Source organism: Pteronotus mesoamericanus, unplaced genomic scaffold (assembly GCF_021234165.1).
Source record: "Pteronotus mesoamericanus isolate MK-2021 breed Mesoamerican mustached bat unplaced genomic scaffold, CSHL_Meso_final contig_20, whole genome shotgun sequence".
Lineage (NCBI taxonomy): Eukaryota > Metazoa > Chordata > Mammalia > Chiroptera > Mormoopidae > Pteronotus > Pteronotus mesoamericanus.
The window spans coordinates 48,490,055-48,515,260 of NW_026555085.1; the positions used below are offsets into that span (position 1 = coordinate 48,490,055).

The following is a 25,206-nucleotide window of genomic DNA, read 5'->3' on the forward strand; positions in this document are numbered from 1 at the left end:
GAACTGACTAGAATCAGGGAAATCAAAAGTGTACTTTTTGAGGAAATTTTATTGCTAAGGATACTACTGGTCTGGAATAAAAAAACCTATAACTCCATTATCTGTGTAAGCAGGAAGCAGGCTATGAAAGCTGTACAACTTGTGAGGGAGATATATGCCACAAAACCCGGTTCTGACAGGGCTGTGGAAAATGGATAGGGAGGAGCCTACAAAAGGGTAAAGCTAGGAGTGATGAGCAATGCATAAAGGAGTTCCTTTCCAAGGCCAGAATCAGGCTCTGACCAAGAAACTCTCATACCTCCAGGGCAGAGGGACCAGACAATGCAGGACTTCATCCCTACAAACCAGGAACGACTCTATGCCTCCATCCTCTTCTCCCAATGGAGACTTTTACTGATTGTCCTCTCTTCCACTATGGCACCTGTGTGTGTTGGGGGGTAGGGAGTGTGGAGGGTGAGAGATCATTTGTCTTTTTAATTCATTTCTCTTAAAGACTGGGAGAAGCCATATCCAGACTGGCTGGAGAGGACTGCCCATCATCCAGACACCCTGGACTGTAAGCTGGAGGGTGACTGGAAGAGCCTCAGGGATGTTTAACTGGCGAAGGGCAGTGAGTGGTTCCACCTGTGGTAAAAGTAGAACAGGTCCTGGGTGACCAGAAAGTAGACGGGGCTGGGACTGGCCAGCTGCTCACTGAACCCATTGCTTCTTCTGGAGCATGCAATTCTTTTCTCAACCTCTCTTGCACAGGTAGGTGTGGCTAAGATTGTGTTGTGGCCACTGGTATGTGAAAAGAAGGGACATGGATCATTTGTAGATATGGCTCAAAAAACCTCTCATACATTATCTCCATTCGCTTTATCTGTTGGTCCCCAAAGTCCTGAAGGGTGTCAGAAGTAACAGACGAAGGAGGCCCTACCTGGGTCCTTAAATTACCATACGGAAGGTCATCTACCAAATATGAACACCTGTTTTGGATGTCAGATGAGTGAAATAAATTTCTATTATGATAAGACTCATATTGCCTACAGTAGCTAATGTTAAAACAACTAATATACCTAGGTATTTAGATTCCTTAAGAAACAGATATCCGGAGTCTTAAGTTTTTGATATCCCAGTGCAACTTGTTATTCCTGTGATGAAATATATAAAGCATTTTGAAAGTATAAAATGAATGATGAAAGTAGAAGGTAATTTTTTAAGTTTATTAAAAAGGTGACATTTAAAAATGTAAATGACTATATCATTATCTAAAAGGCTTATAGACATGTAGATTACTCTGCAAACCAGTAGAAATCATTCTTTATTTTGAAGCCCCTCTAATCATTTCCTCTTACGTGCAAGATATTATTTTATAGAGCCACTGTGCATTTTAATGTGTTTACTGTTTTTGCTTCACCATTCCTTCTTGGATCTTATATTTACTTTATGTAATCATTTTTTTTCTTCCCAAAATACCTTTAATGAAGGTCTAATTATAGTGAATTTTCTCAGGTTTTACTTCAAAATGTCTTTAGTTTACACACCTACTTCTTAAAAATAACACACACAAAATTCTGAGCAGGTAACTTTTTTCTCGGCTCTGTGGAGTTAAGATTTCAGTCCTATAGCTTGAATTTTGGTATTGATAGTATACTTCAGTCTGTCAAGCCTTTGTAGGTAATATCTTTTCTGTTTAGCTTTTAAAATCTCCCTTTGTTTTTGATGTCCTGTAGCCTCATTATAGTATGCCATAGGATAGATTTCTTTTCATATCTTTTATCCAGAAAATTCCTGGCCAATCCCTCTTGAAGTTTCTCCCCATCCTTTTTTTTTTTTTTCTCACTAGAATGCCAATATTATGCTGTCAGTCCTTCCCTTCCTTTTCTACAGGTTTCTTAGTCCATCATTTTTTTCCCTCATCTGTCTGTCACCTCAGGGTAACTGCAGATGTATCTGATAGCTCACTAATTCCCTTGCCATCTATTTCATAACTGCTACTTAAAATTTTCAATTATTTCTAAATGTTTCATTTAGTTCTTTTGGCTATTTTTGATTTTTGAAATTTTCATTCCTTGCACATTTTATTTTGTTAAAGTTTTTTTTTTTTTTTAATTTCTGTTTATTATTTTAGAGAGATAGAAGAAGCGGGAAGAGAGAGAGAGAGAGAGAAAGAGAAACACCGACTTCTGTTCCATCCTTTCTGTATTCACTGGTTGTTTCCTATTTGTGCCCTGACTGGGTTTTGAACCTGTAACCTTGGCATATTGGGACAATGCTGCAACAGAGCTAACCAGCCAGAGCTCCTTATTCATTTTAATTTCTTCTTTTATATCTTATATTCCATATCTGGTAATTCCAAATGTTTTGAGTCTTCATATTTGAGGACTTAATTCTGCTTCATTTCTGCTTTCACTCATGGTAACTTGCATCCTATGGGTGTGGTAATTTTTACTGTGGCTTCATCTTTGATCCGTCTTACTCTGAAATAATCCTAAAGGCCTAGCTTGAAAGGATATGACTTTAAGCACTTTTAACCTGCCTTGTTAGGGTTTTTGTAATTGTGTAAGTAGGGCAAATTAAAATTCACAACAGCATGAAGGGAGACCTTCAGTTAAGAAATAAAAGTTTACCTAGTCAGAAAATTGATTTTTTTCCCTAGCTTACTTTTCTTTAGGTTGTTCCTGCCAAGCCTACTAAATTCATACAGAGGTCTCAGTTCTGCTGCCTCACCTGGTGAAGAACAAAGGACCTGTTTCCAGTTACACATGAACCATTGAAACCTGGGGCTCCATATTCTATACACAGGCAGAGGCTACAGGAAACTTTCCCTTGGCTTCCACGCATGCTTCCCAAACTCTGGATTCAGTTCCCTCCATCTTTTCCTTGATGACGTCCCTTATTTTCTTGTAAGATCACCTACGCATGTAAAAGTATGCTTGTTGTACTATGAAGCATCTCTGGATGTTTGCTGTAGGATGGTTTTTCAGTTTACTTGGTTTGCCTATTGCTGGGATATCAACATTCGCATCATGTGAGCTTAAGAACCCAGGCCACACTTCTATACTGTCCCTTTGAACACACACAGGGTGTTAGAATTTAAATGCATACACATCATGGCTTAAACTTTATGTTTCTCAAACTAGGGTATAAAACCTTGCCAGTGCATCAGTGTATGCTGGGAGAAGTGGCAGGGACCTATAGAGACTCAGGTTAAAGTTAGCACATATCCCTGGACCATCGCTTTCACTCAGCTCTAAGTATTTTTACATCCTAACACTGACTTTAAAACAAATTGCATAATATATGAAGTTGAATACAAATACGTGTGTAACTTTCCTTAAGGCTTTTATAGGCCCCGTCCCTAACTATCAGACCTACTGAGGTAATATTATATCATGATTTTTTCTGGGTAGGTAGAAAAGTTTGAGAAGCACCAATTTAGGGCATTAAAATCTTTACACTATCTCCAAATGTCAAACGATTGAATAGCATTTTATATTCTAAAAATGGCTCTATAAATCAGTTTTTCCAAGTCTAAGACTTGCTAATAAAGCCAAGGATAGTTTCTATTTTAAGTACTCATCTTACTTAAGAGTATATAAGAAATATAATTTATCTATCAAAGATACAGAGGGAAATATCTGTATGAAAAGATGTCCATGTAAGCAGAAAAAGCAACATTATGTACAATATAACCCATAAATGCTTAAAAAAACAAAACAGCAGCTACCTCTGAGGAGTGAAAAATGGGTGGCAGGAAAGACTTACTTTGTATTTTTGTATACTGTTTCAATTTGTTTTTAATCATGAATATGAATTGTTTTAAAAATAACATTTAAATAAAGAAAACAAAGTAAAATAAACCAATATAGACAGAAAAATCGTCCTTAAGCGTCCATTTTGAAGACACTTTTAAACATTTTTAAAACCAAAACCATTTTTTATGTTTAAAAAATGTTTGTGGGAGGAGTATAACTCTATTATTGTTAAAATGACTTAATTAAGGACTTCCAGAAAATTTTCTGAAATGAACATTTTAACTTTCCTAGGTGTGATATAACCCAAGTACAATCACCAAGAAGCATATTCTTGCTTAGGTTTTCCTTCTGATGACAAACAGAAAAAAGGATGGGTAACATAATCTGCATCATTATGCTGTAATAATTAATATTCAACAGCAATAATATGGGGATTCATTGTAATTACAAATTTTATAAATTCTTTGTATATAATTTTGTGCTAAAATTCTAACTGGAAATATTATTTAGAAAATTAGCTTTCTTTTAGTCCAATGTGACTAAGATAAACCAGATAAACTACTACTCACATTCCCATAATGCCACAAATACTTCTATAATGTAAGTAGAAAGAATGCTAAATGCAATTTACCTCTACATGCACCTCAACAAAAATTTTTTCCCATTTCACTGCTCTTGTTCAAGCTCCTTTCGTAATCTTTACCAAAGATAAGAACTCTAACTGGCTTCCATGTTTTATCCTGGTACATTCAAGATATCACAATAATTTTTCTGAATGACTTTTATATTATTACTATTATATATTATAATTAGCACTCCTTTACTTATAGGATGTTAATAGTTCACCAACTCTGAGCATGACATTCAAGGCTCACTGAAATAAGAACCTAAAATAGCTTCGTAGGCTTACTTTTAGAGTTAGAACCAAAACCACATTTTTATTTCTGAAGTACATGCAAATGAACTTGCAGAAGATAAATAAAATAGGGACACAAGCACAAATTCATACCGTATAAAACATCTAACCAAAACATCAGATGCCTTCTTTATATGCCATTTTGAGGAACTCTTACTAACCACATAATCCATAGGTTTTCCAGTGACAAGATACAGCATGTGTGCTTATATGTAAAATTATATATGAAAGCATAGTCATTCCAAAGAATTTTAATTTCCCTAGTACACTCTAAAAAATCAAGTCTAATTCTAAAGCCTAATTTGTATACTGGGGGGGGGGGGGGGGGGGGTCCAAAGACAACCTACTATACTTTAGATATAACCATAAGGATGTTCCAGGAGGAACAAATGACCTAGATCAGAGCTCTTATAAATATGTTATGGTATTTATTAGCAAAAGGAGAGTCCCTACCTACAAATGACTTTAGATTTTAATAAGACATACCTGGTTTATCTACACAGGCTGGTTAAATAAAATTTAAATACTAGAATTTATGGATTTATGGTATATGGTTGGATAGAGAATGAAGGTAGTAATTTAAGCTGTGTAATTATGAAATATAAAAGATGGTAGAAAACTAAAATGACTTCCTTTTATGAACTATTTTCATGTATGCTGTTTAATAACGAGTCACTTATTCCAAAGCCAAAACATGCTCTAATACAGAAGGAAAGGGATGCTGTAGAGAGCTGCATCTGATGGCTCCTTCAGGAAAAGGATACTTTGTGCCTGATGCTTGCCTGTGTCCTTTGAATCAGTCAGTTTGTTGGGGGAAGAGAGTAATAATTTCCATGATTTTGCTTTGATAATTCAACTCTGTTAATACAGGGGGAAAGGGAAAAAAAGAAAAAAAAAAAGGCCAAGTGATTTCTTCTTTACTAGCCAAGATAGGTAGCTAAGGAGAAATAAGGTACACTAGTGAAAACAGTGATTCCAAGAATTCGAGCCTATGTAGAGTGTATCAGTTTAGACATGAGAGTTACAAGCTATACTCAGAAGGGACATCTTAACAATTTAAAGCAGTATTAAGAGAATGGAATCCTTAAAACTGATTTCCTAGGGAAAACCTCTTATGTGGAGGATATATGGGGACTCTTTTACTCTGTCACAGTTGGATAAAGAACAAAATTAGAGGGGGAAAAAAAAAAGACAATAAATATCTTATGTATGTTTTCTTTAATTTAGTTCCTATACAAACAACAACCCCTCTCCCCCTGAAGTTTTAGCTGTTTAAAGTACTTATTTAGGGAATTCTGAAGGTCTTTCAAATTTTGAGGTTCCTAGCATCCTCAATATGGAGAAATGAAGAATATTTTCAAATTCTACCCAGATGCCAGTCATGCCCTTTTGCCTTCCTCTGAAAACGTAATAACCACTATGTAAATTTTCAGAGTGTCTGCTATGTGTGGACATTGTGCTAGCTGTTAGGTATATAGCAGGGAACAAGATAACACCTATCTCTGTTCTCACGGAACTGTCTAGAGGCAACAACATAAAATGCAGGCACCAAGAAGATAGGCTAAAAAATTCTAGAAGTATGATTACCTAAGGTAGGAGTTATTAAAAATAAAATATGAACTAAAATAAAGATGACACTAAAGACAACATCGCAACTACAATGCAAGCTTAGATAAATGACTAACTGATGGTGAGTAAAAAGAAACACTCTTAAGCCAGCCAAAAGGCAAAAGAGAAGCTTGTGTGCAATCTACAAGCTGAATTAGGGAGTGGGGTGTGGAGGTTGGTGCAGCAGGGAGAGAGACAGACAGACAGACAGAGACAGAGACTGACTTACTTTGGTGGTTTCAGGTCCCTGTGAATCAGAGCTTTGGGCTGCATGCTGTGAAGATAAGCCACTCCTTGGGAACACTGTAAACACCAACTCATGGCATGGGCAGCAGTGTAATACGGCAATGGTTCAGCACCATGCAGCACTGCAAAAGAAAGGCACAAACTAAAAAGAACTTTATTGCATATAACAGAAGATACAAGATGAATGCAAGCACTATCAGAACTTATGGCTGGGTATTTTTAACACATGCTCCCTCTAGTCCTGCTTTTAATACTTTTCTAAATAAAAAGATGGAAATATCTAATAATTTCAAATGAATAACCACCACAGAAGTACCTAACATTTTATAGCACTTCCACTGAATGTTATACATACATTTAAGTAAAATTAATATAGTTTTTCATATTGACATTGTGAGATGCAGTATCTCACAATAAATAATAAGCAATGTGATGCACATTACTAAAAGAGAGATAGAGTAGCTCAGGAGAAAACAAAATGTATATCAAAATGTTTACAATTATGTTTACAAAATGTTTACAATTATGTTTACAAAACAGTTAGCAAACTACCTGTTTACTATTTCTGTAACAGGTAAAGACTAGAAATAGTTCAACCAAATAAAACAGCAGAGTATTAGATACCCATTAACAATGATGAACACATGCATAGTAAATATAAGTAAAAGTTTATATAAAATAATGTTAATTTAAAAAATAAAATGCAACAATGTATTTTATATAAATGGTGCAATAAGTGACAATACATTTACATATACGGTTAGTGTTTGAGTGAAAGAGCTCTTTTCGGTAAAGGTAACTAGTTAACAATATACAGTTTTCATTATTTAATTAAAATGTTCTGTAAAGTGAATTTTCAGTTTTATTTTTTGAAAAGAAAGGAAAACAGGGGGTGAGGGCTGAGTGGAGAAGGGCAAAGGAGGGGGAAATGGGGACATCTCTGATAGTATAAACAATAAAAATAAAGTTAGAAAAGAAAGCAAAATAAAGCAGAGTGAAATGGAATTATAATTAGAGTACTAAAATGAGGAGGCTGAAAGGTGAGAGGCAATAAATAAATAAATATTTTAAAATCTATTTAAAAAGCAAATTTTACTTTATTTAAATGCATTTAACATTATGAAAAGTGCCATCAATTTAAAAGACTGATAGAGTTCTAAATTTTACATAGTAACGTTGCAGTGTTTTATTTTATTTTTAATCTTTAGCAGATTTTAAAAAAATACCTTCTTTTGGGACTCTGAAGGAAAATTGTGAAGAATTAAGTAACTTAAAGTTTATATTAAAAGCTTTTCCATTCATTATTTTATTCTAATAGATAAGGATAGTTCTAATGACACTCACCATTATATAAAGAGCCCCCTTCAGCATATTCCATCACAAGACACACCTAAAGGAAACATAAGCCAGAATAATTAACCACAGAGCATCTTAGGGGACTTGAAAGGTAACTTAGTTCAATCTTTGATTTTCTAAATGCATTGGAAAATATTCTTTTGGCCCCTACGTAAATGGCACTGGGGGGAAAAGTTATCTATGATCTAAAACCTCGTTGGTCTAGGCACCCACTGTCTACGAGTAGAGAAGTATGTAACAACATAATCACAAGATCTTTGGGGCCTTTCTCCAATGCTAATGAGTAGGTGCCATCACAGAATAGCATTAAGCCTCATAAGATGAGGTTACTGGATAAGAACACCTAAGACAACAACTTCAACATACTATGTTGCTAAAACTAGAAAGAAAATATATAAGGTAGTGCACATTTTTCCCCCCTAGAAGTAAGATGACATCAAAATAGCTAAACAACACACTAGCACACACCTGCCATGTCACTTCTTATACAGCTGACAATGAAACTTACTGGAGTGACGAACTTACTGGATTCAAGCAGGCTCCATATAGCTTTACAATATTAGGATGGTTCACACGGGATAACTGCCGAAGCTGTAAAAAATTAAGGTTTCCTTTAAAAAGTGCTGACTTTTGAGGAACTGATTTCACAGCATGATTAAAATCTGACAGTTGAACAAAACATTAATCATTCAACAATCACTATTTACTATGTAGCAGGTGCTTTGGTCATAAGTGCCTGCCCAGAATGGCACAGAATTCCTGTCCTAAATATCTCACAGTTAAGTTGGGCAACAGACATGTACACAAATAGTTAAAACAATGTACAAAATGCCAAAAGAGGAGTTATGTATAAACAACACACAAGTACAAATAAGAAGAAACTAACTTCGGCCAAGAAATGTTAGAACACCATCCCAGGGATGGCACTGGGCTGCTATCGAAATCAGAAGCAGCCATCCTATGGTCATGGCCATCGTCTTCATACCTACGGCTGAATCATCTACCTACTCAATGCTGGGTCCTGGCGGGCACTTTATGAATAGTGTATAATTCCCCACTACTCTACAAGGTAGGTATTATAGTTTCCATTTTAAAGATGAGGGACCTTTACGATAAGGTTCAGAGAGGGTTAAGTGAGCTGTTAAATATCCTAAAGCTAGGAAGTAATTAATGCAGCCAGGGTTTGAATGTTGGTCTAGCTGACTTAAAATCTGTACCCTTTCTGCATACTTGTTCTCTCTTCCCTATGCTCCATCTCACATCTCTTGAACAAAATTGTTCCTCCCCAGTCCCACTACCACTGCCTTAATCACTCCAACCTGACCACCGCAGTAATTACTAGTTTTCTCCTAGCTGGTCTCCCTACTTCCCGTTTTAATCTTCCCTGATCCAGTGATTCATGCTGAGGTCAGCGAGGGGTTTGGCTGTACTCATTTCTCTTGCCACACATCTCAAACTTCTCCTAATGTGTCCCCTTAAACTGCTCCTTGCTTTTCTTTTTTCTCTCCCTTCTCTTTTTCCGCCTTTCCCCTTCTCTTCTTCCTTTCCTTCTCTATTACCTATATTATGCTGCTGGCTCATATGAAGTCCACTAAGGTAAACCTTTTTACTATATGCAACTAGAAAGCTGTATTTTTCTACAGCCAATATTTGTGAATTTTCAGTCTTAATAGAAGAATATCACTATCATGCATATTCCTTTATTATATACAAATATATTTATTACATTTTGTCTTGTTAAGATTTAGCACTGAGCTTCAGAGAGCAGATTATTCAAGCATTTACTCCTGCTCCTTCCCCAAATCCCAAAAAAGACAATAAAGGCATTTTTTTCCAAACATAAACTTAGAAGGATGGAGAGAATGTAAAAGTTTTGTAAGCAGGAGAGAGAATGACTAGAAAAAACTGACAAAGCAGGCCTGAAAGAAATGAGCAGCGACCAGATTTAGCTTACAAACCCTCCAAAAGTTTGGGAAGTGGTGGAAGCAGAAGATACCTATGCAAATAAGCTAATAAAAGAGAGGAGAGATTGGCTAGAAGTTAGACCCAAAGATCCTCTCCCTCCCTTACTTCAAGCAGGGTGGTGACTGGCTTTTTATCATCCCAAAGACTAAAGGTAGACACTTTAGAGAAGGTATTAATAAAGAGTCTGTGGATTGGGGGACACCAAACAAAATAAAGAAATGAGCTCAAAGTAGTAGCCTTTGAGAAGCAGAAAACTTGATGTGAGAAGGTATAGAGGATTAAAATTTTCTTAGTAAGAATACATCGAGAACCGTCTGACAATTTAAATTACATGATGTATATAACTTTGATTAAAATTTTTCCTTACGCTATTATAATCTTTTTTACTCGTATTTCCTAGCATTTAACACTTATGCTTTTACCTAGTTTTGTGAAACTGCCAATACAATAGTATAGGATCAATGACTTTATCTAAACTATAAACAAAAATTATGAATAAGGCAAAGCTGATGCCAGACTTCTTGAGCATACTACTAGAGATTATTTTCCTTCCTTCCTCCCTCCCTCCCTTTTTAATCCTCACCGGGGGATATTTTGTTATTGATTTTAGAGGGAGAGGGAGGGAGGGAGGGAGGGAGGGAGGAAGGAAGGAAGGAAGGAGGGAAGGGGAAAAGGAAAAGGAAAAGGAAAAGGAAAAGGAAAAGGAAAAGGAAAAGGAAAAGATAGCTAGCTAGTTAGCTAGCTCCCATACATGTCCTGACTGGGAATTAAACCCACAACCTACGTATGTGCCCTGACCAGGAATTGAACCCACAACCTTTTGGTGTATGGTACGATGCTCCAACCAACTGAGCCACTCAGCCAGAACAGAAATTATCTTTCTTTATGAAATAATCAAACTATTCATCAGTATTCCTCAACTCATTCAATTAATTTACAAATTCCATTTTATCACATCACAACCAAGTTCTCATTTCTCAATGTTATACATTTAAAAATATCATGTAGTATATTTGAAAATTACAATTAAATAAAGTCAAAAGAACCTATGCACCCTAATGTTCATAGCAGCACAATTTACAATAGCCAAGGGCTGGAAGCAACCTTAGTGCCCATCAATAAATGAGCAGATCAAAAAACTATGGTACATCTACACAATGGAATACTATGCAGTAGAAAGAAAGTGAGCTACTACCCTTTGCATGACAGCATGGATGGAGCTGGAGAGTATTATGCTAAGTGAAACAAGCCAGGAAGTGAAAGACAAATACAATAAGATCTCACCTATAAGTGGAACCTGATCAACAAGCCAAACAAGCAAGCAAAATATAACCAGCAACATCGAAAGAATAAACAAACTGACAGTAATGAGAGGGAAGAAGGGAGGAGGGTAATGGGGAAGAGAAGGGGAAGAGTCAAGTCAAGGAACATGTATAAAGGACCCAGGGACAAAGCCAAAGTGGGGAAGGATTGAGGGTGGGAGGTGGGGGTGGGTGGGGCAGGGGAAAGTAGTGGGGGGAAAGTGGAGACAAATATATTTGAACAAAAATCAATCAATCAATCACAAATATAAATTCACAAGGTTTATAAAGACACTTATCCATTGGCCAATGAAGTTAAAAAGTGATAAAATCACTGATTTAATGAAACACTGTGATTTAATATACAAAATAGCACAAAATTCACAGAGAATAAGTCTGATAACACAATTTCATGATTATTAAATTCTCCATCAATAAATCTGTATGAGAACCGAGTTGTAAATTTTCATGCTACAGGAGAAAAAACAAATTTGAAATTATTTTCCCTTAAACTCATTCAAATCTCTAAAAATATCCAGTCAAAACAAATGCATAAAATTTCTCTTCTTAATTTTGGATAATGGGAGAGAATAGCATTTCTTTTCCACTTTAAAATTTAAATTCTGTGTCTTGAAATAGATCTAAATTACATGGGTGAGATTATATTTTAATTCAGAGATGAATTCATTTAGGTAAGCCTCCCTTCCCTTCTAATTTTTAATGAGACTAAAGAGTGTGAATGAAAAATTGTTCCTAAAGCATTGCCTTTAGTTCAACCAAATTGCCGATATTCAATATAGACAGACAAGACAACTGCGAAACAATTTTTTCCATAATTAAATTCACAGAGTATCTTAGGTGAAAAATGATGTATCAACTTACCTCTACAATGAAAGCTTTCCTCTCAGATTCACTTTCTATTTGTTTAATAGCAACATCTTTTGCTCTCCACTTAGCTTTGCAAACTACTCCAAAGGCTCCTCTTCCAACAACCTAAGTTAAAGAAAAAAAATGTAAGAATCAGAAACAAATAAAACCAGCCCAATAAAAGCCAATCTGAAAGACTTATTAAAATGAGGATAAATGAAATGCATTTGTCCCCATCTTTGAAAGTTTATGGTCTAGGTATCTTCCATTTTCAAATAAAACCAAAAACAGGAAAAAAAAAATACCTCTTGGAGACAGGAAACAAATTAAAACAGGCAAGATGAGTAAGAAGATAGAAAATGGTTTGAAAAAATAAAAAGCAGAAACATAATCAATGTTTTAAGCTATCAATAGCAGTAAACAGTTGGGGGAAAAGGATAAAAATACAGAAAAAAGACTGGCCACTATGAAGGACAGAAAAAGCATGGCATTATGTATAAAATATGTTTTGTCAAGAAAAAGAAACAAACTGCTGACACATGCTATAACATGAATGAACCTCAAAAACACTATGGTAAGTGAAAGAAGTCAGATACAAGAAACCGTACACTATACAATTCCATGTATATGAAATGTCCAGCAAAGGCAAATCCGGAGATACAAAGTAAATTAGCAGTTAGCCTGGGGGTGAGGGTGGAAATTGGGGTTAACTGTATATGGGGAGGAAGAATCCTACTAAGGTGATAAAAAGGGTTTAAAAACTGAATTATGGTAATGACTGCACAACTCAGCAAGTTGTACAAATCACTGTAACACTACATACATGTGAATTTTGCTATGCACAATACCTCAGTAAAGTTATTTTAAAAAATTTTTTTTAAAAATTATAAAATACATATTGACCATGTATTGTATCATTGTTGAAGCTAACTGATGGGTCCCTCATGAGTTCATTGCTCTCATTCTAGTCTACTTTTATAAATGTTTGAAATTTGCCATAATATAAAAACAACAAAACAAAATAGGTTTTGATACTTGTTGCAACAAAATCATTAGATTTTATCATTATTTAAGTGCCATTTACTGCAATCTTTCAACTTCCAAAGGATCTATGTACTTTTCCTTAAGTGGAAAAATCTATCTCCCTATAAAGCTATCATTTATGATGTACTTTCTATGTACAGTCACTGAGCTAAGTGTCTACTAACTTGCCCAAGGCTATATGGTTAGTAAATAGCAAGTGTGGTTTGATGCCAGACAACCTAACACCAGAATGTAAGGAATCCTAATTTGTACACATATATCTGTATTATATCTCAGAAAGTATCCCTTGGAGGAAGAGCCTTCACTTTAGATAAAATTATGTGAACAGGTTTCTGGACAATAAATTCTTCTATAACAAAGTTGGCTGCAGCTACGGTAATTATAGATATTTTTCATGTTGCTTAATGCATAAAACCACCCAAAAGGTTTACATTTATTGTTTATTGTATGCCAGGTACTAGTCTATGTGCTTTCATGAACTGCCACATTTAAGCCTTCTCCATTTTAAACGTAAGTAAACGAAGTAACAAATTTGCAAATTGCCCAAGATCACATGGTCAGTAAGCATTCAGAGAAGACAGAATTTGAAGCCCACAGGAAGTAACAACCAATTCACTCTATTTGGCTTCTGTGTGTCACTGGTTTAAAAGAAACTGGACTGAGTCTAGGCAAAAGCAGGCCAATATCCTTGGTGGCCAGTCTTTCCTTTAGTGATTTCTCTTTTTCCCTTCCTAGCCGATGGTGCTCAGGGTCCTCCTGCTGTTAAGGTTCTTGCTCTACTCCACACCTCTCATAAGAGAAAGGAACCAACGTCAGTCATTTGCACTTATCATCCAGTTGCTTTAACATAAACGGGTGCTGGCGAAACCTGGCACCATTAGAATAAAAGAAAGAGCATGCCTGGGCTCTAGAACCCAAACAGATTTGAGTTTGAATATTGGTTCGGTCTACCTATTAGTTATGATGTTGAGCAAGTTAATGTTTCTGAGCTTCTGTTTCCTCAACACTAAAAGAGAGACGCTTACATTTTCCTCATGAATACTATAGAGTTCATAAGTTTCACAAGGCATTTTCTTCAATGCTACAAAAGAACAATAAGCGTTTAGAATTGGGTATAAGTCAAAGCAGTGAGCTGTATTACTCATTTCTCTCACAATTAATCATAATGAATAACAAACAGGTCCTAAAACAAATTTCAACTTTACAGTAATGTTAGGGTAAGAGTATGGATGGAGACTCTCCTACCTATTTGGTATTACCAGGAACACCCAGTGCTGCTAGTGCTGAGATAATGGCTAACGATTATGAATTTACTATATTCATCAACCATGTATTTATAAATATGTCAAAGCAACAGTACTTAGTAGGTCTCCTCTTGTTTCATGTTCCTATTCTCAGGAACATCCACACAAAGATTCCAAACATTTCATTTGTGGATCATGCACTTGTCACGGACTGTGTTAGGTATGTATGACTAACTGTGATGCACAAGTGCCACCTAGTGCTGAGATGGTGGCTAACTCTGAGCTTTCAACTTAAAACCATCGGAACAGAATGTGGGCAAATGATGACATGATAAATTTTCCCCCTTTTGTTTAAGAAAGCAACTTTTTGAAACGTAAAACAAGCATATTCATGTAAGATCAGCGCCCACAGCCTTAAAAAGCCTTGAATCAAGTTAGGGCCATAAGCTATGTTACAAATGTGTGAAACAACAGATCTAAAAATGATAATAAAATCCAACTGCTCACCCAGGTTGTACATATAAACTGAATTACACGGTAAGAAAAATAACTGCTGTTAATTCAAAGGAGGTTAGATGTATAGAGTTAATGTTCAAAGAATTTAAACTTCTGCTTATCAAATGATTCTGATCACTAATCCCAATGTGTGGAGGGGGTTTCCCCACACCACAAGCAATTCTCAGACACCAGCTGGGTATGCTACAATTCAGCTCAAACCTGACACTCTCTACTTGGAGACAGCATCAGATCCCACAGGTTTAGGGCTCAATTTTACAAGGCTGTCTGCTCCACCCTCTGCTGGCTGACCAACCACCCACAGGGCGGAAGTTCCAGTAACTCTAACTTTGGGTTTGATTACTTTGCTAGAGTGGCTATTCAGACAAATATTTTACTTATTAGGTTACCAGTTCAGTATAAAAGAATATAAATCAGGAACTGCCAGATGGAAGAGGTGCATAGAGCAAAGTTTGCAGAAATGGAGGTTCCATGCCCCATCTGCATGACAATCTCCTCTAATCACTGTGTTCACTAACCTGGAAGCTCTCCAAACCTTGTACTTAGCAGTGTTTATAGAGGCTTCATTACAAAGGCACGGTTGATTAAATCATTCCCTATGGGGGTCTGATTCAACCTCTAGCCCCTCTGCACTCCCTGGAGGTAAGGGAGGTGGGACTTAAGTTCCAACCTCTAATCACGTGCTTGGTTGCTTCTCCTGGTAACCAGCCCCCCCACCACAGGTGGGGTCCAAAAGTAACTTCCTCAACATAACAGAAGAAAAACAAAAAAGATGTCCTTTATGCTCCCTCGCTTATGAAATCCTGAAGTTTCTGGAGCTGTAAGCCAGGAACCCTGGACGAAGACCAAATATATTTAAAAATATATATATTTTGGTCACCTCAAAGACCAAATAAATATTTCTCATAAATCACCATATCACAGTATCAGAAAATGACTCCTTTTTTTTCAAATGGCATAAATGTAGATATATTAAGGGTGGGAAAAAAATACAAAAAATAGACCCCTCCCTTTATGGTATAAAAGTGAGACATAGAAGAAATTTAAAGACAAAACAACAGTATTGAACGTTTTTTTAAACATCAGCTGAACAAAGACAAAGGCGAGAGTAAATGATAGTGGCTAAAGAACCACCCGTTCTCCTCCTGGGGCAGGCTTAAGGATTAGAAGTTAGAAATGATTTATCTCCTCACTTCACAGTGAGATCCCCTGGAGGAAGCAGCCTTATAGGACAGGCTTTGCCAACATGGGAAGCTACAAATGAGTGAGAGTGGCAAGGGAGATACAGACAGAAGGAGGCCCTCCCTACTCAGATTCTCTCAGCCTCAACAGAACATGGAAGTGATACAGAAAAACTCTTGCCAAGAGAAAAGCAAGGTTACTGAAAATTAAAGAATCTTCTGACTGCAGGAAGGAGGCTCTTGTTGGGCTCAATGTTGGAACCTATATTGGAGGCTGTGGGATAGTCACCATCTCAAATACAGGGAGCTAATTGCAAAGCTCAGTTAAGTTTGAGAGGATCAATGACAGCCAAAGGGGAAGGCCTAATCAGCAAGCAGAGAGAAATGCAAGGTTTGCTTTCAAGAGGTGAAGTGAGACTTATATCAAGAGAACAATGAACCTCATTTGTTCTTAAATCAGTATTTCTTGACTCTCTTTGGGATATCAGAAATACAGCAGTAAATAATACAATGTCCCTGATCTACATGGAATGTACTTGCAATTAAAAGGGAAGGGGAAGAAGCAGTCAATAGACAAAAACATGAATTAAAAAAAAAAGATTGTAAAAAATGTCATGTAGAAAATAAAACAGAATGACAAGACAAAGGAATTAGTGGCAACTTCAAGCAAGATAAATGGGAAGGCCATCTAAGGAGGTTACTAGCTTGATATTTGAATGAAACAAGGAACCAACCAAAGAAAAAACAACTGATGTAAAGGCCCTAAAGGAAAAGAAAAATCCCTTATTCCCTATTCTACCATATTTGAACCCCTTCTGCAGGCTGGGTGCTATCCTAGGCACTCAAGATATAGAAGTAAACAAACCAAAATCCTTGATCTTACTGCTTTATAGTCTCATGAAGGGAGACAAATAAAGAGGGAGCAAGATATATAAAAACATATAGTTTTTAGAAAATGATAAGTATACTAAGAAAAGGAGCATAACTGTGTGTGCATGTACATGGACATGAACTCCCCTCACCTCAATTTTAAACAGGGTAGTCGTGCAAGGCTTCACTGAGAAAGAGGACATTTCAGTGATGACCCAGAGAAATAGAGCGTTCAGTGTGGGCAGTGCACAGTGGGAGAAGGGAACAGCAAAGCAAAATGAGGCTGGAGAGGCAGGCACAGTGCAGATCCCCAAAGGCTCCTTGCACCATAAAAAGGAGTCTACATTTCAGTCTAAGTGCAATGGGAAGCAACTGGAGAGATTTAAGGAAAAAAAAGATGACATGATTTCACATTAAAAAAAATCCTTCTAGGCCTTATGTGAAGAATGGATTGGAGGAAAGCTGGGGTATATAAACAGAGAGACCAGGTAGGAGGGCCCTTACAGCAGCCCAAGCAAGAGTATATAGTTAGTTGTGAGGGCAGGCTGGTGGCAGTGCAGAAAAATGGGCGGATCTGGGATATGTTTTACAGGTAGAGTCAAAAGAGTTTGCTGACTGTGTACTTGCAAATAGAATGGGTGGAGAGGAAGACAGATTAGGCCAGAGGTTCTCAACCCTTTTGGCACCAGGGACAGGAAGACAAGTTTTCTAAGGACTGGTGTGGGTAGACAGGAGGCAGAACTCAGGCTGGGAAGGAGAAAATTTGGGGACCCCTGGATTAGGCAACAGTTTAAAGAAGGATAAGGAACAATGAGGCAGGCAGATTTTTAAAAACAATAACAGAGAGTTCTGCTTTTGTCATACAAAGATGCCTATTAGATTTCTGGGAGGAAATACCTAGAAAGTGGAAACATGCATCAAGAAGATGTCACGTAGGAGACAGTAAGTTGGAAGAGTTATTAGCATTTAGTTGGTATTTCCAGTTAATCAATTGGATGAGATCACTAAAAAATATGTAAATATTGGGGTCCCAGAATTGAGCTTTGAAGCACTTCAACATTTTGAACACAGAGGAGAAAGAACCAGCAAAAACTAAGAAAGAACAGTCAAAAAGAGGCAGGCAAACCAGGGTAGTGTCACAGGAAGCAAAGAGAAGAGTTCCGAGAAGAAAGCCAATAGAAAAACCAGCAAAAGCATTAAGCTGATGACTCTCGAAGTGTGGTCCCTGATTCGGAAGTATCAGCATCACTTGGAAATTTGTGAGAAATACACACTCTCAGGTTCCAAACCCAAATTACTGGGTCTGAGGGTTGGGCCCAGCAATCTGTTTAACCAAGCCCTTCAGGTGGTTCTAATGTTTGAGAACGATTAGGCTATATTAAAAACATAATTAACAGTGAGGCACAATACCTCAGTGGAAGCCATGACATTGAACAGAAAGTCTTCCCCTACTGTTGATATTATTTACGGAAATTTTTCAGAGCAATGGGATGCCAACTTGGGCAGGAAGAAAGACAAAGGAGAAGTCTTGTGAGCAAACCAATGTTTTTCTTGACAAGTGGTAGATCAGTAGAAAAGACTGGCAAAAAGAGCAAACTGACACACTGGCAACTGAGGTAAATAATGAAAAACCTAAATTCCAATTACAAAATTCTGAAAGGAAGTCACTTTTAACCCACTACCAAATTTATGATTCAAGTTCACAAATCAAATATGCTCTTTGGATTGCATTTGGATTGTATGAGTAACACAAGTTTCTTTGAAACATTATCAAAACAATTATTTTGAATGACAACTTTCTCCAAGGACCAATTTTCACCAAGAATGTAAAAAAGGGTGCACATCCAAATTACAAGTATCCCCCCCATCACACACAGCCATCCAAAATGGTGAACCCAGAAATATTTCGGATATTTTTCACAATCCTTCATCTGTAAAAATAGAAGAACTGAGGAATGCAAAGAGGGCTTTGGTTTTAAGGGAGAAGTCAATTTAGAAATATTTCCTTCTAAATTTATGAATGTTTTCTAAATTAAAATGTTCTTAGAACAATTCTTTTATGGTATGCATCTCCACCCCCCAACCCCCAGGGCTTAGACTCCTCTTGGTTTTGGGTCCACAACTTTAATCTCATATAGTAAAAGCATATTTAAATTAAATTTCTTAATTAAAAATGTAACAGAAAAATATGAGATGGTGCATAGAAGATTTCCATGCAATTAATATGAAGAGGCGGAAAAATAAAAATCAGAATCTGGCAGGGGGTGGGGCGGGGGGGTGGGGTGTGTGTGTGTGTGTGTGTGTGTGTGTGTGTGAAGAAAGCAACTCCTTTAAAAACTAATTTCCTTAGGATGGAGACTATTTCATCCCTTCATCGAAATCAGGTTATTAAAAACAAAACACCGAAACAAAACTAAACAGAAAAGGAGGATGCATGCCCTTGTGCTTTTTATTTACTAAGAAGTAATTCTTAATTGTCCCCAATTCAGTTATTTCTAATTTGGCGACTATAGCTGTCAGTTTGGCTTAGCCCTGTTCTATGGACTCTGTGAATGCACCCTGGCTATGTTGTCATCATTGCCGGCCAGAAATTTGGAACATGATGGAACCAGCATAGATGTTAACATTTATTAGTTAGAACTTGAAGCCTCCAACTATTTCAGAACTTCAAAATCTATTAATAAACTGTGGCAGAGTGGAACTGCCATCTGCTGACAAGGCAGATTTGATAACAAGACTGTTCAAACTTTCTTTTCAATTTTTCATTGTCTTTTAAAGTCTGCCATAAGACATATGACGCATTTAACAGTCTTTTCTTTCAAATAATATGCTTGTATCACCTTTTAAGCTATACACGCACAATATAAAAGTTATCACTGGACTATCTTTTCACTCTGACGATTCCAGATCTACTGAAACGAACGATCACTTAAGCTTCACATAAAAGAGTTTATTAATAATTTTGGATATCCATAATTAAATACTAACAAACCTACAGATTCAGTTTTTTTCAGGCCACTGTATGTTTTTCTCTATTACCAGTTTCCTATACACTCATAACCTAAAACTACAAAATATATACCACTTTCAAAGTTCTTTTTTTATTCCCTTTAAAACAAAGCCTTTCCATGTCTCTATAATGAAGCTTAAGAACATATAAATGGTGTAATGATTACATGTGCCTTTCTCATACACTACACTTGAGGTCAACACTGTGAGTCTTCCTTTTAAAAAGCAACCATGCCACCTATGGTCCATTTAGCATTTTAGTAAAGGCCCACCAATATCTGGGTTACTCACAGCATTGACCCCTGCTATAAACAAAAGTATCTGCTAGGTATAATGGAGTGTTATATGGAATCGGCATTTGCAAAAAGAATGATTTTATTTCTACTTTAAATGTTGCCTTACTCAAACCACTAACTGATCTTAACCTCTGGTTTTATCACATGTAATGTAACAGAACCAGATGGACACTAAATGTTCATGATTTTGCTGTAATAACTTATTTTACTCATTCAACTAATATTTACAGAAAACCTTCTAGGTGCCAAGCATTGGAGCTACAAGTGTGAATAAGGCACCTTACATTTTGCTGGGGGATACACATTTTTGGTTACTGGTAAGTACCATAAGGATACACAGAAGCAACAAAAATCTAGGTTGATGAGGAAAATTTCTCTAAGAAAGTAACATTTGAGGTGGGACTTGAATGGTAAAAAGAAGCCAGTCTTGAAGTTCTGGGGGGAAAAGCATTCACTTTAGGCAGAGAAACAACTGCAAAGAATTCCTCTTAGCACCTTTCCCAATCAATGATGCTTTATTCAAAAGCTAGTTTCAAACTTTCCCACTCAATGGAGCCTTGTGTGATTAAACCTACTTTGGACTTACTTAAGTGTTCAATTTACATTATATTCAGTTGTAAATTTGTGGTCCTAAAAACTTAATTATTAACTGTCCTGTGTTTATTCTAGTCTTACAAGTCAAAAATTTTGAGAGAATCCTAAGATTCTTCTATTCACTTCCTTAGTAACTTCTCAGTATTGTCCAGGTATGAGGATGTTCATTAAATGCTCAAAACCAATTATGTACTAGGAAATCAGAATTTTGTCTCCTCATTCTCAAATAAGGTTTGGTTATAGAGTACTTTAAAAAGAACTAAAAGAACATTGTAAATCCAGTGGTAAAAACAACTCAGAAGTGAGAAATCTGAAATTCAATTTTCAACTCACCATTTATTTAGGCATAAGGTTTCTGACAAATCAAATTCTATGATCACTTGTCAGTATCTGTAAAATGGGAATATCGCTTTCCCTGTCTAACCAGAATTAGTTGGTCCAAGTACATTTCATGGGAGGTCATCATCACTGTCCTTAAAGCTTACTGTGGAAACAGCATAAATACTGAAACAGAAAAATGTGTTTTCATTTTAGAATTGGAAGAGATCTTAAATAATCTTGTTCAATCCCTCACTTCACATGAGAAATCAGAGACCCAGAGAAAAGAGGTGACTTGTTCAAAATTACTGAAATGCATTATGGCAGAATCATTGTGGCATCTAAATTTTTTAAATACCCAGCTCAGAACACTTCTCACCATACCAGGCTGCGCTGACCTCTTCTTGCAAGCTAGTTCCCAAAGTAGATACCTTGTAATTTATTCTAACATTCTCTACACTTAGATGCAAACGGCAAAAACTAAATGACTTTTTTTTAAACTACCATATAGATTTCTAAGGCTAAACGTCACATAATTTGATATCAGAATTGAATTTAGGAAGTGCCACTCTCATATTACAGGGTCACAATATCAGGAATGCAAGAATTAAAATCAGTTGATGCCTTAAACATATGCATCTACTAAATGATTGCCTGTGGTTGGAATGTTTTTCTTACATAGTTTCTAACTGAATAGATAGAATGCTGATTTAATTACATTTTTATTTAAGAAATATGATATGATTTTCTTTTATTTATAGGCAATATACGTTTACCATATAAAATACTGAAAGTGATGTAAAATACTTTCTGTTTCTGGTTATTTTTCTGTTCCCTTCTTCATGATTTTAACCTAGAAGCAGAATCTAAGTTGAGAAATAGTTACTGAGTATCAATGGTGCACCATGGTTGCATTGTTTTAATGTGTGCAAATAAAGATTACATGATGGAAACTATGTAATGGCTTCAATATCAGAAAGGCTGAAATTCAATCTTTAAAATACACATAAACTGGGTATTAAAAAAAGTTTTAAACATTATCTAAACTGAAACAAGAGTCTTTGGAAACATAAAAACCCAATCAGAAGTTAAATGGCTTTGGGGGAGGAGTAGAAAAATAATGTCTCCTTAGTAACATCCATTCCTCCAAGAAGCAAGAATGTAAAATGCTTTAAAGTAGTGTGCAAAAACTGAGGTTGTAAGGATCAAATGATGTAAGTCTATGAAAACACTTGTTAGATCATGAAGTACAAGTTATTATTATATAACAATTTGTAGTCTACAAATGAGTTATTATTATATAACAATTTGTAGTCTACAAGTATGACAGTTCACCAGAGTAGACGTAAATGCTTATTTAAAAACTGCAATTCTTTTATTCTGACTCACTGAATTTTTATTCTTAAAAAAGAAAGAATGTTAGCCATGGAAGCTGGATCAACCATCCACTTCTGAAAAAGGAATTTATCATAGCCTCAATGGAAAAAAAAACAAAACCCAAAACAAAAACCAACCAAAAAACCCACATACACAAAAAAATTCCCCCCTCTTTTCAAAATACAGGTCCTTCTTTTAGCCACGTGCCCTTAAAGCAGGTCACTGTTCCTCTCTGTAACTGTTTCCTAGTAATATGTGTCAGACTCTGTGTTTGGTGTTTTGCGTACCGCCTAATAGGACCTGTTATACAGAAAAAATGAGATAGAAACCACTCCTATTTTATAGGTAAGGAAACTAAAGCTCAAAAGGGTTAGGTAACTTGCTCCAAGTGACACAGCTATTAGCTGATATATTCAATTTTCCTCTAACTCCAAAGGTGTCACTTTAACCTTGTAAAATAAGATTGTTCTCAGTGATTAATCCATCATTCTTCCAAAAACATTCACAGAAAAAACTTATTTGTTAAATGATAATTATCTCACTACTTTTAGTTTGCCACTACCTAAAAATAATTTTGGACTTTTAAAACAGTGATGACTTCGAGTATAATATAGGACATACGGGGTTCTTCATGGTAAATGTAATGCAAAGTACTTAATAATTTTTAAAATGATGAATAAATGATAATAGGTAGTATTTTCAACCAAAGTTTTAACACTTTACAGTCTTTAAAATATATATATGCAGTTTTTATTTTTCTAAATGTTATGGTCTTTAGAACCAGTCTACTACTCTGAATTTGAAAAGAAACAATGTACTAAAGACACATTACTACGTTGCTCTAAAATAACTTTATTACTACAGAATAGAGAACGGATCCTCGTTTTCTAATAGAGATTTCTGATCTGGCGTTATATTCTAGTTGTCAAAGAAAATCATTAACGATCTCTTCAGAATGTGCTACTCGAAACAGCTTTCCATTGTAACCAGTCTACATTACTAATGTTGAAATTCATCTAAATTAGTCCAACTGAAGGCAGAACATTACTCTGTGGACTAAAGAAACCATTCCATACTCGGGGAACCACTTTGTTAGATAGGATGATGGTCCATTAATTTACCAAGTATTTACCAGGCACCCATTACGTGCCAGGCAGAGCGAGATGTCCAACATAATAGTACAAGCCTTGCCCCTTAAGTATTTCGCGTCTTAGTGAACTGAAACTCCAAAACAACCAGTCTTGGATAAATTTACTACTTACAGATAAGCGAACTGGTGGACCACACTGTCTCACCAGTTCACCTTCCTGTTTGAGATGTCCCACATCCAGGCACCTGAATATCAAATCCAACTCAAGAGTGTCTAAGTGAGGCAAAAAGAGGGCTACCTCGGAGCAGCTGAACGCAGAGAGTTCCCACTACAACCAGTTTCTGTGGGGCGATGGGGGACTCTCGGTGAACCCTGCTGGGCCCTAAGAATCAGAGGGGCCGAGAAGCGCCTTAAGAGTCGGAACCAGGCAGAGGCGGGACGGGCCGGGGCCGGCATCTCCGTGTCGGGCCTCGCTCACCTCTTCCACCTCGATCTCCTTGTAGTCGATCTCTTCAAAGTTGAGAACTTGGGAGGGGGCTTCGATCATGTCACCGGCCGAAGAGGAGGAGGAGGAGGAAGCGGCGGAGGTTGTAGACATGATCTCTCGCGGAGCCCGGGGGGCCCGGGAAGGCTACCGCCCGGACACTCCGGGGGAGACCCGCGCCCACCCGCCTCCGGACCGGCTTTCAGCCTGGAGCCACGGCGATCCGTGGAGGGGACAGGGGCTGCGGCCACAGCCGAGTCCCCGCTCCGGCTCTGCTGCGTTTTCCGCCGCCGGGCCCCGCCCACTAGACTTCCGGTTCCGGCCTGATACGTGAAACAGGAGGAGGGCCGTGAACTCAAGGAAAGGGAGGGGAGAATTTTGTAATTGAGACTGAGAAAGGAAGGACAGTTTTGAGGATGGGTGGGGGAGGGTAAGAAGCTAACTTCGATCTGTAGAACAAATTCCGCGAGATCTTTGTTAAAGTCCCTCAGCAACCGGATGATATCGCGAGAGCAGGCTTTCTGACGTACTGAAGATGCGCGAAAGGAAGTGGCGCAGAGCATGACGGAATATGAGTGTGGTTGGTGTTTTAGGAATCAGCGGGAAAGATGAAAGCTGTGGTTTCAACTCTGCTTTTTGAACTGTGTTACGGGCTCGCTTCCGTTTCTTTCAGAGACTGGCGGGGTAGTGTTGGACTGGGTTTTTGTGACGAAGCTTACTTTTTAGTTCCACCCCTAAACTAAGCTGAACTATTTCTTTAAGAAGCCTTGGAAAATGTGTTTCTCTCAATGTGGTATATGGAAGGAGATCAGTTGCTACAGTTACTGTGAGCCAGTCCATGACTCTTACGAGAGATTCTAAAGAAAATAATGCAGAGCGAGCCAGCTCATGTAACCCGAATAACAATATGTAGGCTGGGTGCTCAGGAACAGAAGTTAATATTAGATAGGTAGGTGTCTATAACTTGTTGTATTCATCTGAAGTTAGGGGTTGCGTTAATAGTACACGTAAAGTGTGGCGCACCATGCGAGATGCTTTATATTTTCATCATTAACAACAGCCTTGAAAATTAAATATTTTTGCTGACATTCAGGATGTGAGAACATAGACTCAAGATTAAAATGTTGAACAACAAAAATACTAGCTTCCACGAGTGAGGTGTTGTTTTCTTTTTTTAAAGTAAG

At 36.9% G+C, this 25,206-nt stretch overlaps 1 protein-coding gene across 2 annotated transcripts in view; it reads right to left on the bottom strand.

Annotated features, from left to right (window-relative positions):
* The window catches only part of MAP3K7 (mitogen-activated protein kinase kinase kinase 7), a 61,881-nt gene extending 37,554 nt beyond the window's left edge, over positions 1–24,327 (bottom strand). For both annotated transcript variants that reach the window (XM_054569723.1, XM_054569722.1), the window contains exons 1-5: positions 24,017–24,327; positions 12,015–12,125; positions 8,392–8,457; positions 7,855–7,900; positions 6,494–6,632 (exon numbers count right to left, since the gene is read on the bottom strand). In XM_054569723.1, coding sequence (XP_054425698.1) covers positions 6,494–6,632; positions 7,855–7,900; positions 8,392–8,457; positions 12,015–12,125; positions 24,017–24,136 — 482 coding nt within the window. In that variant the 5' untranslated portion in view covers positions 24,137–24,327. The remainder of the gene's footprint in view (positions 1–6,493; positions 6,633–7,854; positions 7,901–8,391; positions 8,458–12,014; positions 12,126–24,016) is intronic.
* Between the last annotated feature and the right edge of the window lie 879 nt (positions 24,328–25,206).